Source organism: Medicago truncatula, chromosome 7, assembly GCF_003473485.1.
Source record: "Medicago truncatula cultivar Jemalong A17 chromosome 7, MtrunA17r5.0-ANR, whole genome shotgun sequence".
Classification (NCBI taxonomy): Eukaryota; Viridiplantae; Streptophyta; class Magnoliopsida; order Fabales; family Fabaceae; genus Medicago; species Medicago truncatula.
The window spans coordinates 47,643,609-47,660,236 of record NC_053048.1 but is presented as its reverse complement, the minus strand read 5'-3'; the positions used below and the strand labels follow the sequence as shown (position 1 = coordinate 47,660,236).

The window sequence follows — 16,628 nt, the reverse complement described above, 5'->3', positions numbered from 1 at the left end:
ACTTATAAGATGAAAATAACTCTCACTTATAAATACATGTTCATGTCATATCTCATGCAACGTTAGATTTTTAATAATATTTTCATTTTTTTTTTTAATAAAGAAGATATTAAAATCTATTGTATTTTGTTACCATATTATAGGTATGAAATCTCCACCATCATTTAACAATAATTAATCTTCATCGAAAAATTTGTGAGACATATAATGTAGATTCTTTCATCTCAACTAAAATTTCTCCATACTGAGGCTCAATTCCCTTACTACATAGATCTATCAAATGTTGTTTATAATAATTTTAAGAATTTTTCTATTGTGCGCAATTTTAAAATCTTATCTTATTTTATTATTAAAAAATAGAAAAATCCGAAACATTAACGGATACCTACTTCTTCCGTCCCGTAATAGATGATCTATTTGAAAATGTGCAATTTTGATCTAACTTACTCTGACCATATTTTTCTACTAATATACAAAGATAAATAATCTTATAGAAGATGTCGTTAGATTCGTCTCAATGAGTATTTTCAAAATATCAAATTTTCATAATTTTTTCTAATATATTATTCAAGATATATTGAAGCTCAAAATTATGCATTGGTATATGTAATAGGGTCAACTGTGTCATGTATTATGAGACCGAAGGGATAACTTATCCTTAAAAAAAAAAAAAAAAAAAAAAAAAAAAAAAACTAATACCTAATTTAGTTGGGCAGTCCCAGATCCCCATAGACGGACGCAAATTGATAAGTATAACTAATCTAAAGCATCATTTTATTGCAATATAAGTGGCGCGTAAAGTAGTGCCTCGTTGGAAAATCATAACTGTAAAACACTCAACAACATAATAATATTCAATTAATTAATTAAAAAATAATGAAAAAGTGCTCAATTCATCAATGGCGTTTCTCCTGAGTTGAAATATACGCAACCACCATCATCATCCCAACAGAAAGAAAGTAAAAAACCCTATTTCTATATTCCTTTCTTCCTTTACATTAATTAATTAATTCAATTTCATTATTATTATTCCTTTTCTGCTCTTTCTACAAAACCACAACCTATGCAGCAATAACGATCATCATTTCAAAATTAGGGTTTTCATCTATCAATGGGTAATATCTCAAGCACCGGCGCCCACAACCGTCGTCGACACGCCACCGCTTCCCGACGAACTCACCCACCACCACCACCTCCTGTAACACCACAACCCGAAATCGCACCTCATCAATTCGTCTACCCTGGTGCCGCACCGTACCCTAACCCACCCATGCATTATCCTCAATATCATTACCCTGGTTATTATCCACCACCCATACCTATGCCTCATCATCATCACCCCCATCCTCATCCTCATCCTCATATGGATCCTGCTTGGGTTTCTCGGTATTACCCTTGTGGACCTGTGGTCAATCAACCTGCACCTTTTGTTGAGCACCAGAAAGCTGTTACTATTAGAAATGATGTTAATATTAAGAAGGAGACCATTGTCATTTCGCCTGATGAGGAAAATCCTGGTTTTTTTCTTGTTTCGTTTACCTTTGATGCTGCTGTTTCTGGGAGGTTAGTTTTTCTTCTTGTTTCGTGAATGAATATGATCATTGATCAATGCATTATTTTGGTGTTTTGGTTTTTTGATTGTTGATGTCTTTTTAGTGTTTTGTGATTTTGATGACACCCTCTTTTTATATTTTTGTGTTTAGCTAAGTGTTTCAAAGACGCGGTTTTTCTTGTGTGGACATTGGCTTAAAGTTTACAGGTGGTATGGTAGGACACTAGAATAGGAGTGGACAGGATATGAGGTTGAGAAAATGATATATATGTTTTGGTTTGATTAAGATTGTAGATCGATAAAAGACAGAATAATCGGTAATGTTTGGTTCCGTTTTGTTCACGTCCCAAATGTTACTTGAGGATTTTATTAATGGTTTCAAAATAAGAGTTAGAGATATAGTTATTCGTCTTGTCTGTTTTGTTTAAGAATGGATGGGGAGGCATGTTAAAAGAGGAAGTGGTTACCTCCAATATAGTTTGGCAGTCTGTTTTAGGGTTTTATGCTGTTGGCGGTATTCGGGGGTGGTTTACCATAACTAGCATGATCTTTGATTTTGAATTAACTTCCTTTTCTACCCTTAATATCTCATAGAAGTTAGGGTTAGGGCCTACTAAACCCTATAAAATCAGTTCATAATGTGAGGACTGTCTAAGCAAGTTTTTGGAACTGCGTCGGCATTTGACATGTGTCAAGAATGAAGCTACATGTTGTAGTTTTATGTTTATCGCACAGTAAGCTAGCTACTTGGCGTGGAAGCAAACATCCACGTAGTCTTATAGCTTTATAAGCACTACAAATGTCGTATCTCTAGATGACGTGGCCCAATTACGACAATTTGAATGACAAAAGATATTGTTGGAAAATCCTGCTTAATTATAGTCTTAATTTTGGCAAATAAAACCATTGGAAAGACTATGGTGCTAATTTTATTCATCCCGATTACTAAAAATAGCGCTAAGTAGTAGCAAAAAATAGTGACTTTATATTTCATCATGTCAACTCATTGAATAGCCAGAGTTTACGACTTTAGGTATCAAAGTTAAGTTAACTCACTTCCAAATCATTTCTATGTAAACTCTGAACTCACATCGGCTCATAGATATGCATAGAATCGCATGTTTGAGGATGATATGAATGCGTGGTTGTCAAACTCACTTGTAGAGTCATAAGATAAACTTTGTTCGAGTTTATGTTTCAAAGTAAGTAAATTGAGTTGAATCACTATTAGAGTCGTTTTGTAAACTCTCTTGAACTTATAATATGGACTCATTCAAATTTGAATCACTCATAATGACAAGCATATGGCCAAGTAAGCTAATTGAATGGAAAGGTGTAATTAGACGTAAAAGTACGCTAAAAAGTCTAAGTGAAAGGTGACTACTAAAGAGAAGATGGAGAGTAAGAAGTGGAGAGGGTAGCTAAAGGGAGAGAAAAAGGCAAGTTTGTGTGCTTATAGGAATTAGTGTTTGTATTAAGTTGGTTGGTGAGTTGCAGTGAAGGGCGAGTTTGGAAGGGATGGAGGAGGTGGCGGCTGATTGGAGAAAGAAGGGGCTAGTTTTTTTTCTTGATTAAAGGGGGGAGTGACTAGTGAGATTGTGTGTGAGTTGGGCTGGAAAGGCTCTACCTTGTTTTGTTTCCTTTCCTATATATGTATCTTAATTGTCTAACATTGTGAGCATTTATAATTGGTTAGATCTTGATTTTTTTTTTCATATGCCGATTTCCTCCTTCATTATAAAAGTACAATTTCCAATTTAACGCATTCTAACATAGAAAACTGTAAACATACTTGTTTAGAACTTTGAAATATTTTGCTACTTACTTTGTCAAGGAAGCTGGAATGTTAAAGTATATTTGATTAATCCTATTATATTATGTATATATACAAGTTATAGATCTTTTTAATGTAACAATGTCTATGTTGTCAATCGCACCGCTATAGCGGACAATCGCGGGTGACACGTTCATCCAGCGATGCGCATTAAAGAGTCGTGGCTATCATGGCCGTGCATAGCACCGAAATCACGCCCTGTTCGTGAGTTTCCCAGGCGCTATTAGGGTTTCCATCTGAAATCCCTGAATTAACCCTATTTTAAATGCTCTGTTTGGGGCATATCGGTCTTGTAAAAAAATTAAATGGCCAATTTATTTATTAATTCTTTGCAAACACGTTTAAGGAAGAAAAAAAAACTTTCTTCTTCTCCGTGCGACACATCCTTCTTCGTCCTGTGAGAGCTTCCATACGAAGCCTCATTTTTTTCCTTCTGCATGAAGTGTCATTCTCTGTTCTGTTGCTTTCCTCTCCTTCTATGCACGAAGGATGCTGCTCTGTTCTGTTGGTTTTCTTTACTCTGTTATTCTTGTTTCCTTTATTGTTGTTGTTCATGTTTTTTTTTTAACATTGACCGAAGTTCATTATATTTTTATTTTTCTTAAGCCAAACTAGCCCACCAAAAAGTTCATTATAGTTATTAAGTATGACTGCTCCTTTAATTTTCCGTATTTTGCTATTTTTGTGTATTTTGTATCTTGTTGAGATTTATTTTAGTTTGTACACTGTTTCTTAGTCTTGCAAAAGCAGCCATCTGCTATAGGCTATAGCAGTTTTGGGGTTCAGCACTCCACGCCGCTATATGAGATTAACAACATAGAATTATGTATAGCAGCATGTTCAAGATATGATTCATGTCCAAAATAGATACACACTAGGGTTTGTAGCAATTGATTTCAGTTTTGTATCAAATCAAGATACAACGCACATATATATATGGTAAGATAGTGATAGCCATCTCAACCTTGGTTCATAGCATAAACGATGTCACAAACCTATAACCAGACCTATTATTGAAAGTTTGCAATGAACTCAATATGCCAATGAGTAGTGAGTGAGAACCCAATTCTGATCTGTTGAAATCTAGATCAACCGAGTTGAATCTAGCTCCAACAAGGTCATTCTATCTGACCATTTTTCACTCTCTTTTTTTTTTTTTTATCGTTTTCTCATTTTCTAGGAGGTTTATTTTGCCAAAAAAATTCTCTTGTGAGTCTTCAGTCTTCATAATGTGAATTTTTTTGAGATGGAGCTACAAAGCCCCCTGACCCGCATCCTTAAAACTAACAAGTGAGTGTTTGCTTGGGGATTAATTGATAGATTTAGTTATAAGTACTTATTGCTCTTTGCTCTCCCATATTAAGGAGCATTATGTAAGCTGGAAGCAGATAAATGCATGTCAGTTTAGTGCTTATTATTTTTTTGATGCTAATTGCCATGTGTGAGTGTGAGTGATTGTCATAAAATCATAATGATGGTTATGGATGTGGATATCTTTACTTTAGTTCTTCATTTAGTTGTTCTGAAGGTTTTATTTACTTGCATCTTTTTGACAGCATCACCATATTTTTCTTTGCAAAAGAAGATGAAGGCTGCATCCTCACACCGACCAAGGAAACCCATCTTGCACCTGTGACTGTACAATTCCAGCAAGGTCTTGGACAGAAGTTTAGACAGCAAGCTGGAACTGGTATTAACTTTTCAATGTTTGAGGAGTCAGATTTAGTAAAGGTGGGTGACGTGGATGTTTACCCTCTAGCAGTGAAGGCAGATGCATCATCCGATAATCATGATGGATCAAATGAAACTGAGACATCTAGTAAACCAAACTCTCAGATAACTCAAGCGGTGTTTGAGAAGGAAAAAGGAGAATTCCGGGTAAAAGTTGTTAAGCAGATCTTGTCAGTGAATGGAATGCGGTATGAGCTGCAGGAGATATATGGTATTGGAAACTCAGTGGAGAGTGACGTGGATGACAATGAACAAGGAAAAGAGTGTGTGATCTGCTTGTCAGAACCTCGCGACACAATTGTTCACCCCTGCCGACATATGGTATATTCAGCATCCAATTTTGAGTTGAAATTTTTCTTTGATTAGTTGATTTATTGATACTGATGGTTGTCATCAATACCAATCAATATTATGACCAATCTTGGTGAATTTCTTGTTTATAAAAATAACCTTTACCTTCTTTTGAAACAATTTCAGTTTTAGGTTCTAAACAAACTCATGATAGTTTTGCAAATTTAACTGCTGAAAATTACTTATTTGGTCTGAGTCTGTGACATACTTTGGCTGAATTTCTACTCTTTTTGCAGTGCATGTGTAGTGGATGTGCAAAGGTATTGAGATTCCAGACAAATAGATGCCCGATTTGCAGACAACCAGTTGAGAGGCTTTTGGAGATAAAAGTAGGGACTGAGGAGTGAACAAAATATACTGTTAATTCCATAAACTTCCTGTACAGCCCAACTGTAATAATTATACTTATACTTACCCCTGCTTTCTTTTCATTTTTTATGGTTTCTCCCTCATTTATTCTGGTATTTTCAATGAGGGGAAAAAAGAGAGAAGGGGAATGGAATTTATATGACACTTGGTCTAAAATCAGCTACAGACTTATTGTACACGACAATGCCTCAAACAAGCTTGTTTGTCGTTACTTTTAGATTGCTTCAATTTTCTCTTGGGATCACTTTTTTTAATGAACTTTTTGCCCAAAAATAAAATGATATCCATTATCCAACAATTCTGCGAGAGTCATACGTATAGTTTGGATGGGGAAAAAATTCCAAATCTCTACACCCTATCTCCAAGGTAAAGACCGACTGTAAAATAAATTGTGTCTTACGATAGTTCAAATGGAGGATTGAATCTGGTGGTTGCTCGTAGTGTGATACCCCTTTAAAAGGCTCAGTCTAGGGTGGATGACCATATCATATCAAGTCATGTACCGTCCATGACCTGCTTTTCACGGTACAATATAATATTAAAATAATGGATGTTCAAGATCTATTCATATTTAAAATTCGGCTTATTAGATCGTTTGATCCCTTATTTAATTTCATGTTTTCATTTTGGTTCCATAATTAATAAAACGTACGTTTTGCTCCCTCATATTTTCCTCTGTTTGTCAAATATATCCCGACTGTTTACTTTAACTCCAAATAACCATGGTGGACCAACCTTAAAAGTGATCCATCGTAGATCTTATTAATTTTTTTGTTAATTTTAATCGTTCGATCTATTTATCTTAAAAGGGACCGTTAGATTTTCACACGTGAATGGACTGTTTTGCCCTTAATGAGACCAAACATGTGGGTAATTACCGATTTACCCCTTTCTTCTTCATATCCAAAACTGAACTTCCATCTTCTTCCTCTTCTTCTTTGCAATCCAAAACCCAGAAATTAGGGTTCCTCAGTTCCTCTTCCTCCATTCATCCTCTCCTTCAAGTTCCCTCTTCTCTCCTTCTCCAAAATCGAATCCACTTCATCATTTTTAATGGTGATGTTTCCCTAATCTGTTCGTAATGTGATGATGAACCAGAAACGGCAACACCTTCGTCACCGTCAGTTTTCGCCGTTTTGGTTTCGTTGGTGGTTGCGCTGCCATCTTCACCGTCAGAAGAAGCTGATTCTTCTTCGGTTCTCCTTCGACGACGAGTTCCCATTCTCACACACTCTCTGTTGTTTTCTTCTGTCACTTTTTAAACTAAGTATATCATGTCATGTCCTATTCCATTACTGAATCAAGTTTATAATTATTGTCTTGATAGTGGTCAATTACTGTTGATAGATTCTATTCCATTCCACTTCAGCTAAGTATCCATTTTGCATCCAAGTTCGGCTTGAAGCACCAAGATCATTCATCTGTAATGTTTGTTGTTATTGCTTTATCTATATAGTTTCTTTTTCTTTAACTTCATGAATTGTGATGTTTGGGGGCCGATATGTCAATGTCCAATGATTGGCTTCAAATAATTTTCAACTAAGAGGACTTTACATCAATTTTCATGTTAATAGTCAACTAAGAGGATCTTTTTTAATTTTGTTTTTTAATGATTTGCTGGATTTTCTGGGTTGAGTTTGAAGATTGATGAGTTTGTATGAAGAAGATGATAAAGATGAGAGGAATGAAGATGAAGAAATGGGAAAAAAAGTTAAGTGTTGTTGACTCACAGGAAGATACAATAGACATTCATGATCTAACAATTATCTTTTAATAAAAAAGATCAAACGGTTTAAATTAAAAATATTAATAGAATCTATGGTGGACCACTCTTAAGGTTGGTCCACCATAGACATCATTTGGGTTAAAGTTAACCGTCAGGATTTATTTAGTATACGGAGGAAAATATGAGGGAAATGTGGGACCAAAATGAAAACTTGAAATTATTTGAGGGACCATTGGATCAAATAAGCCTTAAAATTCAGTAATGCAACTTTGCCCCATTATGCTTTGAGGATTGTTGTTGACACATTGATGAGGGCTAAGAGCCTAAGACACACAGTAAATTACTCAAATGTCTCCTCGACAATTAACTGCCAAAATCCAATTTAATCCATCGGCACTTAAGTGCCGAGGAAATTATACCTTCATTTTCTTCGATGCTTCTTCTTCTAAAAGTGCTGCATGTGCAGTACGGTTCATTTGTTTCTTTGGAGTTCCATCATTTATTTATTTTGCTTTTCTAGATCCAGTGGTTTAAAGGTTCTTTGCATTATATAGTACCGTTTCTCACTCACTTTCTTCTTATTGGAAGTTATAGTTCAATCTCTCATTTGTTGTTCTTCATTCTTCTCTTTCTACTTCTACTTTTGTGCCTTTTTACATAGAAAAACAACAGTGAGATTGTTGAGATAATAATGGATGAAGATTAATTAGAGAAACGAAGATGAACATAGATTAAAGAAATTGGGTGTGAGAGGGAAGTTCTTGATATGAATTTAGAAAGAAAATATTGAGAAAAATAAAATGAAATGCATCTCATAAAGGATGAATCGAGTGAGAACAGGAGATTATGATGTAATTGAGTATTTGTTAGTGGATGTGTATGCTCAGCAAAGGAAGAATGAATTTTGTGAGAAGAAGTACCCAAATTGCCGCATATGCAGCACTTTTAGAAGAAGAAGTATCTAAGAAAATGAAGGTATGATTAAGTGCCGATGGATTAAATTGGATTTCGGAAGTTACCTGCCGTCGGTTAATTTCGGCGGCAGTTAACTGCTGAGGGGGCATTTAAGTAATATACTGGTGTGTCTTAGCCCTCTTCAATATGTCAACAGCAATCCTCGTCGATAGTTAACCTTTGAACAAATACATAGAACATGGAACTGCTTAATTAAGTACTGGTATTAATGTAGTACCATTAAGAAAATAGTATTACACAACATCTAATATACCACCATGCATAATTTTAACTTTTGTAAAACATGGAGATTTAAAGAATGTAAATATAAGTTTGTCACCCTTCTTCAAAAAAATTGTTTTCGTTTGCAAATGTATACAAAATACTTTTTAAATCTATGTTTGACCGAAAGTTCAAGTACTACAGTTATCATGTGGCTGCCCAATTACCATAATGGAGTCTGTGGTTGGGTTAAAAACATCCTCTATTATTCGTTGTGGCAATTGCTACAATAATCAAAATAAGTGATGAAATGAATGATTTGTTAATTGTGTAATGTATTGGTGTGATAAAGATACAAAAGGTACAGTAGTCAATTTACCAAAATATGTGATATATCTAGCAAGTAGCAAGAGCTTTAGTCATAGTTTTTTCCCCAAGTTCTGTTAATTTCAACCTCTTCTTCAGAGAATCGTCTTGATATCATAACAGAGACAAAAATAATTTACATTCTTCAATGGTAAATTAAAGTCATTTTTGTAAAGAAATCATCAATGCATGTGGAATTTTGATAATTATCTTAACTATAAGGAATAAAGAAAAAGTGAAAAATGATATTATAATTAGGAGTAATAAGAAGAATTATCAATGTGTTTTTCTTTACAAGGATGTAATTTCTTTTTTAAAAAAAAAAAAGATTTAACTTTTTTTTATAAAAATTTTATAATGTACCTAGGTTGTATGGTATCCTAAATTTTATTTATTCATTTATCAGTATTGTATTGCACTCATACTGCATATTTGGGTTTCATACTTATAAAATATTTTACGTTGACATGCATATAAATTAAATTTATATATTTTTAATAATTGTAATAAAATCATTTCATATGTTTTTAAAAATTACAATTTACAATATATTTTCATGCACAAATTGGGCTGTTATAAGTTTTACTTTTGAATCCTCAAAAAAAAAAAATTACGTTTGCACAATGTCCATTTTTTGCATTTTTTGTGTAATCAATCAAATAGATTATAAATGTGGTTCGTATCAGACACAATTACTTTTAAAAAACAAGACAGTTTTTGTACCAAGAAAAAAAAAAAACTCAGTTTCATACTTCCAAATCATGATTAGTCGCATATCAAAATGTAGGACGTAAATTATTAAGTCTTGTTAACCAATGGTCTAAGAATATTTTTTAATGATTTTAAGTTAAGAATTTTTATTTTTTTTTTGTAGATAGACGAAATGGCAAAGTCATTATAAACTCACACACACAAGTGGAGGTACCAGGGTTCGAACCCTGGTCATGACATCCGGCCTAACAAATTCGGCATTTTGCCAGTTGAGCTAGGACTTCTGGATGTTAAGAAATTATTTATCTATGCATTGAATACGTAAGTTTTTATAAAAGCTTATTTCATCCGTCCTAAATTATAAATCGTTTTATTTATTTCATACGTGTTAAGAATGTGTTGTGAATTCACCAACGAAACTTAGATGTGTGGAGCAAAAGGAAAGTAGTAACAAATATCAAAGTATTCTCAAGCAACAACAATAATAACAGACCTAGGTTTAATCTAGGACCCAAGTGTAAAACACAAAACCACAAGCAAAAGATATAGAGAGAAAAGAAACAAACACACCAAAAAATATTTACTCAGTTCGGTCCAACAATGACATACTCTAGGGGAGAGTGATCACTTTGTTTCACTATCAACGAATTCTTTACAAAGAGATACAAAATGGTAACGAGAATTAGCTTCAACAAGTTCTTCAAGAAAAAGTCTAATTTATACTGATTTTCCGATCTCTTCCCATGAACAAGAGGCGCAATGATTTCACTAACCCAAGGTGTTCACAAATGGTTCCCAACCTAATAACCTTTCACCAAAGACACTCAACCCTAAAGTTACCTCCTTTGATTCTCTAAGTTTATCTCTCTTTAAGTCCTACTTATAACATGAAGAATGAAGTTCTATATAGAGCACAAGTTATGAGGTATCGTGCCACGATTTCACGTTAGTACACATCACAGTACAAACATTATCTTCAAATCGTGCAACGATGCCTCCCCTTTTTGCCACGAAATTTTGACAAACTTCAATATCAATTTTGAATCAATTACAACAAAATGAATCTAAAAAATAAAAACTCGCTTATGTTATAATTGAAAATGAAAGTCCTCGTGAGCTTAACTCAGTTGGTTTGGACAGTGCATAAAATATGCAAGGTCCGGGGTTCAAACCCGCCCACCAAAAAAGAAAAAAATTGAAACTGAAAGTAGTATTATTTAAAATTTGTAAAGAGTGTTTTTAGAGCATTGTTAGCATTTGTCAACTATTATTAGTATTAACAGCATGTGAAAAAATTAATTGAACGGAGGTGCACGTTGCCATAAAGCGACGGATTTAAGAGCTCCCTGATGTTGAATTGTTGACTATGACTCTTAACTAAGTCCGTGATGTGTAAAGATGAATTGAATGAATGCAATAAATCTAGATTTATAATTATTATTAAAATCGTGTAAAAAAAAAAAATTATTATTGAAATCAATCGTGTTTATAATTAAGGTTCAGTTTTTATATAAACACTTTTCGTGCCTTTGCTAGCAAGTAGTTGTCTTTCCTTATATAGTACAACCAAACTTTTTAGATTCCCTTCTATTATCTCAAATCTGAAAATGGGAAGGTTCAGTTTTGCTTTCAACCACTGTTTTACTGTCAACAAACATTAAGATTTTTAAATTATAAAAATCAAGTGTGGGGGATGAACATAAAGATTTGTCTGTTCAAGATACAATGAACTATACTTTTTGTTAATTTTAGTGGCGTGGCAACAATATGATTCAAGTATGGCAATGATTATAGATCCAATCACAAATTGGATCATTCTTTTCTATTACTAATTTTCTATGGCTTTCTATTTGTCTGTCAAGATCAAGCCAATTTTTAAATGTCAACAACTCAAACCAATCACCAATTAAAATAACTTAACAACTTCCTCAAACAATCCACACATATTTTACTAGCAAACCACAACAACAATGGTTGTTTATTTTAGTCTTAAGCACCAAACCATAAAGCACTGGGATGTTCATAGCATCCTACATAACCTTAACTAACATACAACAACACACAAGATAATTGGACTATAGTCCAAATACATCAAACACATAAAAGTTCTAATAAGCACACATAATTTATTATCACACCATAATCACCTAAGGCTGAACACCCAAGGTTTAGTCTTGTATGCAATTTAGTCTCCCCACAATTGATGCACATACACACCACTGCTTCTGAGACTAGTGTAAATCTCCATGCAATTTTCCTTCTTTGTCAAGGCATTAGTTTTATCACCGTCTTCTTTCTCAGGACATCTTAGAAACAATTCATCAACGAAGCATATAGCTCCACTGTCAAATACATCAGATAAGAACTTGAGTTCAACTTCTCCTGCATTCATCTTCAGTACAACAAAATCAGCATATTGCACAGTTTCTTTGAACCAAGCAAGGAAATCAAACTCTTCCTCCCCAACAAAAGGATCCAGCTGTTCGTCTCCGACATTATCAGCCGCATCAGCGACCTTACCGGCTAATCCAGGGTGATAAACAAACGTGATACCAGGTCTTTTCACATAAGACAACATTATAGAAGTGTTGTAGTGAACAAAATACACATTGAAAGCTTTCTGATCAATAGGATATGAAGGTATGAACCAATCACTAACATTTGCATTCAAAAGCTCTCCTACCCCAATATCAATATAAACCAACCTCTTCCTAGTAGAAACATCTACAAACTTAGGCAAATATGAAACCGGCATCGGCGTCGTGATATATGGTTTTTCACTCACAAGAGGTTCCATCAGATCTATGAGAGGTTTGGTTAATGTCAAACTAGGACAATCAGCAGGCAAACTATACTGATTATGATTGAAAAAAGTTGTTGCATTTTCGGATCTTTTCTTGAAAACAACAAGGTTAAGGTCATCATCAACAGAATCAACATGAACAACACTAGAAGATCTCAACAATGATGAAACTGGTGTAGCTGATCTAATCAAATCATTGTGATGTGAACTTTTAGCACGAACGAGAAGTGCACCAATTCCATTAGGCTTAAGAACACGTTCAACCTCAAGAACAAGCAAAGCAGGGACAGAAACCTTATCAAGGTCCCTAGACAAAACGAAATCAAATGAAGAATCTTGATAATCTAGCTCATAAACGATATTCTTCATCTTGAGGGAGAAAAAACGGTTGGTATAAACACCACTAACAGTTGAAAAGCCCAACTGTTTCATTGCTTTAACAGCCATTGAAGAACCTTCACCAACACAAAGGGTATTTGCTTCACAGTTCAAAAACTGCTTACCCATTAACTCAGTGACCACATTCACTGTCAAGTTAACGTCTTTTTCGCAATTCATGGAACCCCAGATTCGATTCTGAAAGAAATACGAAGTGGGGTTTGAAGTGACGTTGTTTTCTAAATATGCAAAACAGTTCAAATTTGATGCAAAACTTTCCAAATCATAGTTTGATAAAGCGCGAAGAAGCGCAATCATTGAAATGGTAGCTGCAAGCACGATTGATCGAAAGAACAAGCGTCGAATCGTTGACCCATTAAGGATCTGGAAATTCAGGATCTTCGTATCCATGAATTTTTTTGCAAGAGATTAGAACAGAAGGGTTGTTTGAATTAGTCAAAAAAGACAAGATTTTTGAGAAATTTAGAGAGAGAGGGGGAAATTGAAAAGCCAGAGAGAGAATGAGAGAAGAATTTAGCGAGTACAAAACCTAGATGAAGTATGATTTCCACCCACGAGGACAGCCATTGATATTTGGAAGCTTAACCAGACTCTTGTTGGAACTCTTTTCTTGTTTGAAGTTTCATGCAAGTTTTTGGTACCCATTTTGGATGATGGGTTGAAACCCATCATTGTGAAAACTTTACAAGATAGAAACTACTTCATTTCATTCTTCAAATTCTGGGTTTGATTTGATGTGAAAATTATTAAAAGGTTTTTGGTTTGAAAATGGGTGTTTAGATCTGAAAGGAAAGAAGTAAAAGAAGAAGGAAGTGAAGCATGTGATGTGATGTGAGTGAGAGGGAAGAAAGAAAAGGAAGATATAGGACTGACTGACAGATGCGATATTACTGATGCTGTTGGGAGGGAGGGATAGTAGCCAGCTAAGGTGGGATCTCTAACTTGCGTGGCATTTTATCGAACCTTCTACCACTTTTTCCACTAGTAAAAAATTACCAACGATTAAGCTTATGAAGTAATCTTATGATTCACTTTCAGATTATGTCGTGTCATAAAAAAAAAATTAAAGTTGTATTGTAAATGTAAAGTGACATTTATTTTAAAATAAATTTTTTATCTAGAGTGACACTCATTTTAAAACGGAAGAAGTAGAAAGAAAAAAAAGTAATTTCCACGTTATCGAATAGATAAAATAAAATTACCCTGAATAATTTTACACATGTCTTTTCAAATAAAAATTACATGTGTTTTTATGGCTAATTTTACACATAAGTTGTTATATAATTTAGGGTTAAATATGTTTGTGATCTTATAAGTAAATCAATTTTTCGTTTTAGTCCTATAAAATTTTCTTTCAATTTTTAGTCTCTATAAAATTTTCAATCATTATTTTTAGTCCCTATTTTTAAGTTAATTTTTGTACTTTTCCTATGAAATGTGTAGAATAATGTAAAAATCTCTCTCTAAAAATTAAATTTTTTTAAAAAAACATAATTAAATATGAATTTTTAACCGAAAAAAATCTAAAAAATCATATATAATTCATGTTGTGTTAAAAAGTTCTAATTTTTTTGGAGAGATTTTTACAATATTCTATACATTTCTGCACAATTTCATTAAAAAAATACAAAAATTTACTTAAATATAAGGACCATAAGTAATGGTTGAAAATTTTATAGGGATTAAAAATTAAGAGAAAATTTTAGAGAGATTAAAACGAAAAATTTGTATATTTATAGGGACAAAAGACATATTTAACCCATAACTTAATATAATGATCAAATTTAAGGATATATTTGATTTGTTAAACCAATAAGGGATTGAACATGATAACTTAATATAATGATTGCACTTCAATATAATTAAAAAGTATAATTCAGTTGATAAACTAACATAAAAGAAAAGAGGTACAAAGTTGAGTGAACATTAGACCTGACCTAGAAATAACTCAATTGGGGATACATCTTGATAAAAACAGAAAAAAGATACGACTCTAATCAATTCTAACAAAATGAACTCTTGTCATGGGCGCAACGCAGCGAACCCGTTTACGGGCTCAAAACCAAGTTATCTAAATCGATTTGTTTTCTTACGTATGAATCAAAAAATTGAACTCTTTACTACTTGATTAGGATGTCTAAATCCCTTGTCCCTTGAATAAATCTATGGTTGGTATTTAGAGATAATTTTTATTCGCAAATATATATCATTCATGATTGAATAGATGAGTTTTTTTTTCCTCATAAAAAACAAATGCACTATCAATTATGAGAAAAAAATATTCATCTATTCAATTATGAACCTATAATAACTGAGTCATTTACAACAACAAAAAAAAGTCCTAAAATAATCGAGTCGTTTCACTTTTTAATACAATATTAATTATTTTTTTTCTTTTATAACTCTAGTTAATACCACTTTTATCATTCCCAATTCAATATAATTCATTTTACATTTATGATAGTGGAGAAAACACCAATATTTAACAAGTACACTAAAATTATTTTTCTCTCTCCTTCATTTATAAATTTTTCTTAATACGTGCGAAATGAATTTTTGACTCAATTAATTTGGGACGAAGGGAGTATTTTTCATCAAAAATAAATACACTATCTTTATCATAAAATTCAAGATAACATATGTCTACATACACCTGCGACTCTTCCATTGGTTCAGTCCGTCGGTGCGTTGTATAAGTACGGGTTCATTGTTTGCCAAAAATCAAAATGCATTCAATTGGGAATTGATCTACTAGTACTACATTATGTTCAATCATTCAATATGGCATCGGCAAAGGTAGGGTGATAAATATTTTAGTTTACATAAACTAACTAGAAACACACATTCTAACATACACTTTTTAAAACACTATTTTTTATTGGTTAAAATTCACATGGGATCCACCAAACTTATATGGATCTGCATGATTTGGTGGATCTCATATAAATTTTAACTAATAAAATAATATTAAAAAATATGTGTTAGAATATGTGTTGCTAGTATTCCTCAACTAAATATACGCAGTTTGTCATATAACGGTCATAAGAAATGCTTTCATTGAATTGTCATACGAAGATTGCCCCCACCCATGATGATATAACGACAGTGCAATAATTTTTCATAGCTGACTTCAACTACAATTTGGAAGTCTTCTTTTTGGACTCCATAAGACACACATTTTGTATCATATACTGTTAAAAAAATTAAGGCTTAAATACATCATATTTTTTTCTCATTTATGATTTTCTTCCTCTAATTTTAAATCTACAAATTTGATCTCTCAATTCCAAAATTTACGACCATTTTTCTACTCGCATCGCTTTGGTGTTTGTTGTTTGATTGTCGCCATCAATGCAAACAGTCTCAAAAATTAATTATGGCCAACAACGCTATTGCTTACGAGAACAATGGTTCACCTACTCGAGACCTCTCAAAGATCCAACTCTTTGAGGGACTGAGTTTTTGAAGATGACATGAACGTGTTCACTCAATACTTGATATGCATGGTGTTACATGAGCTCCTACCAGTTTCAAATCATCCGTTGTTGACACCAGCTAAGTAACTGAAGTGAAATAATGGACGTATCACATATGCACATAGATATGTCGT

The 16,628-nt window shown here is 33.3% G+C and overlaps 2 protein-coding genes across 2 annotated transcripts; one reads left to right on the top strand and one right to left on the bottom strand.

Annotated features, from left to right (window-relative positions):
- Positions 1-790: 790 nt before the first annotated feature.
- Positions 791-6,091, top strand: LOC11423275 (probable E3 ubiquitin-protein ligase LOG2). The gene is made up of 3 exons (XM_003625574.4): positions 791-1,563; positions 4,943-5,438; positions 5,705-6,091. Exons 1-3 carry the CDS (start codon positions 1,112-1,114, stop codon positions 5,813-5,815), a joined length of 1,059 nt encoding a protein of 352 aa, XP_003625622.1. The 5' UTR covers positions 791-1,111; the 3' UTR covers positions 5,816-6,091.
- Positions 6,092-11,706: 5,615 nt separating this feature from the next.
- LOC11431884 (uncharacterized) lies at positions 11,707-13,988 on the bottom strand. The gene has a single exon (XM_003625572.4). It carries the CDS (start codon positions 13,406-13,408, stop codon positions 12,002-12,004), a length of 1,407 nt encoding a protein of 468 aa, XP_003625620.1. The 5' UTR covers positions 13,409-13,988; the 3' UTR covers positions 11,707-12,001.
- Between the last annotated feature and the right edge of the window lie 2,640 nt (positions 13,989-16,628).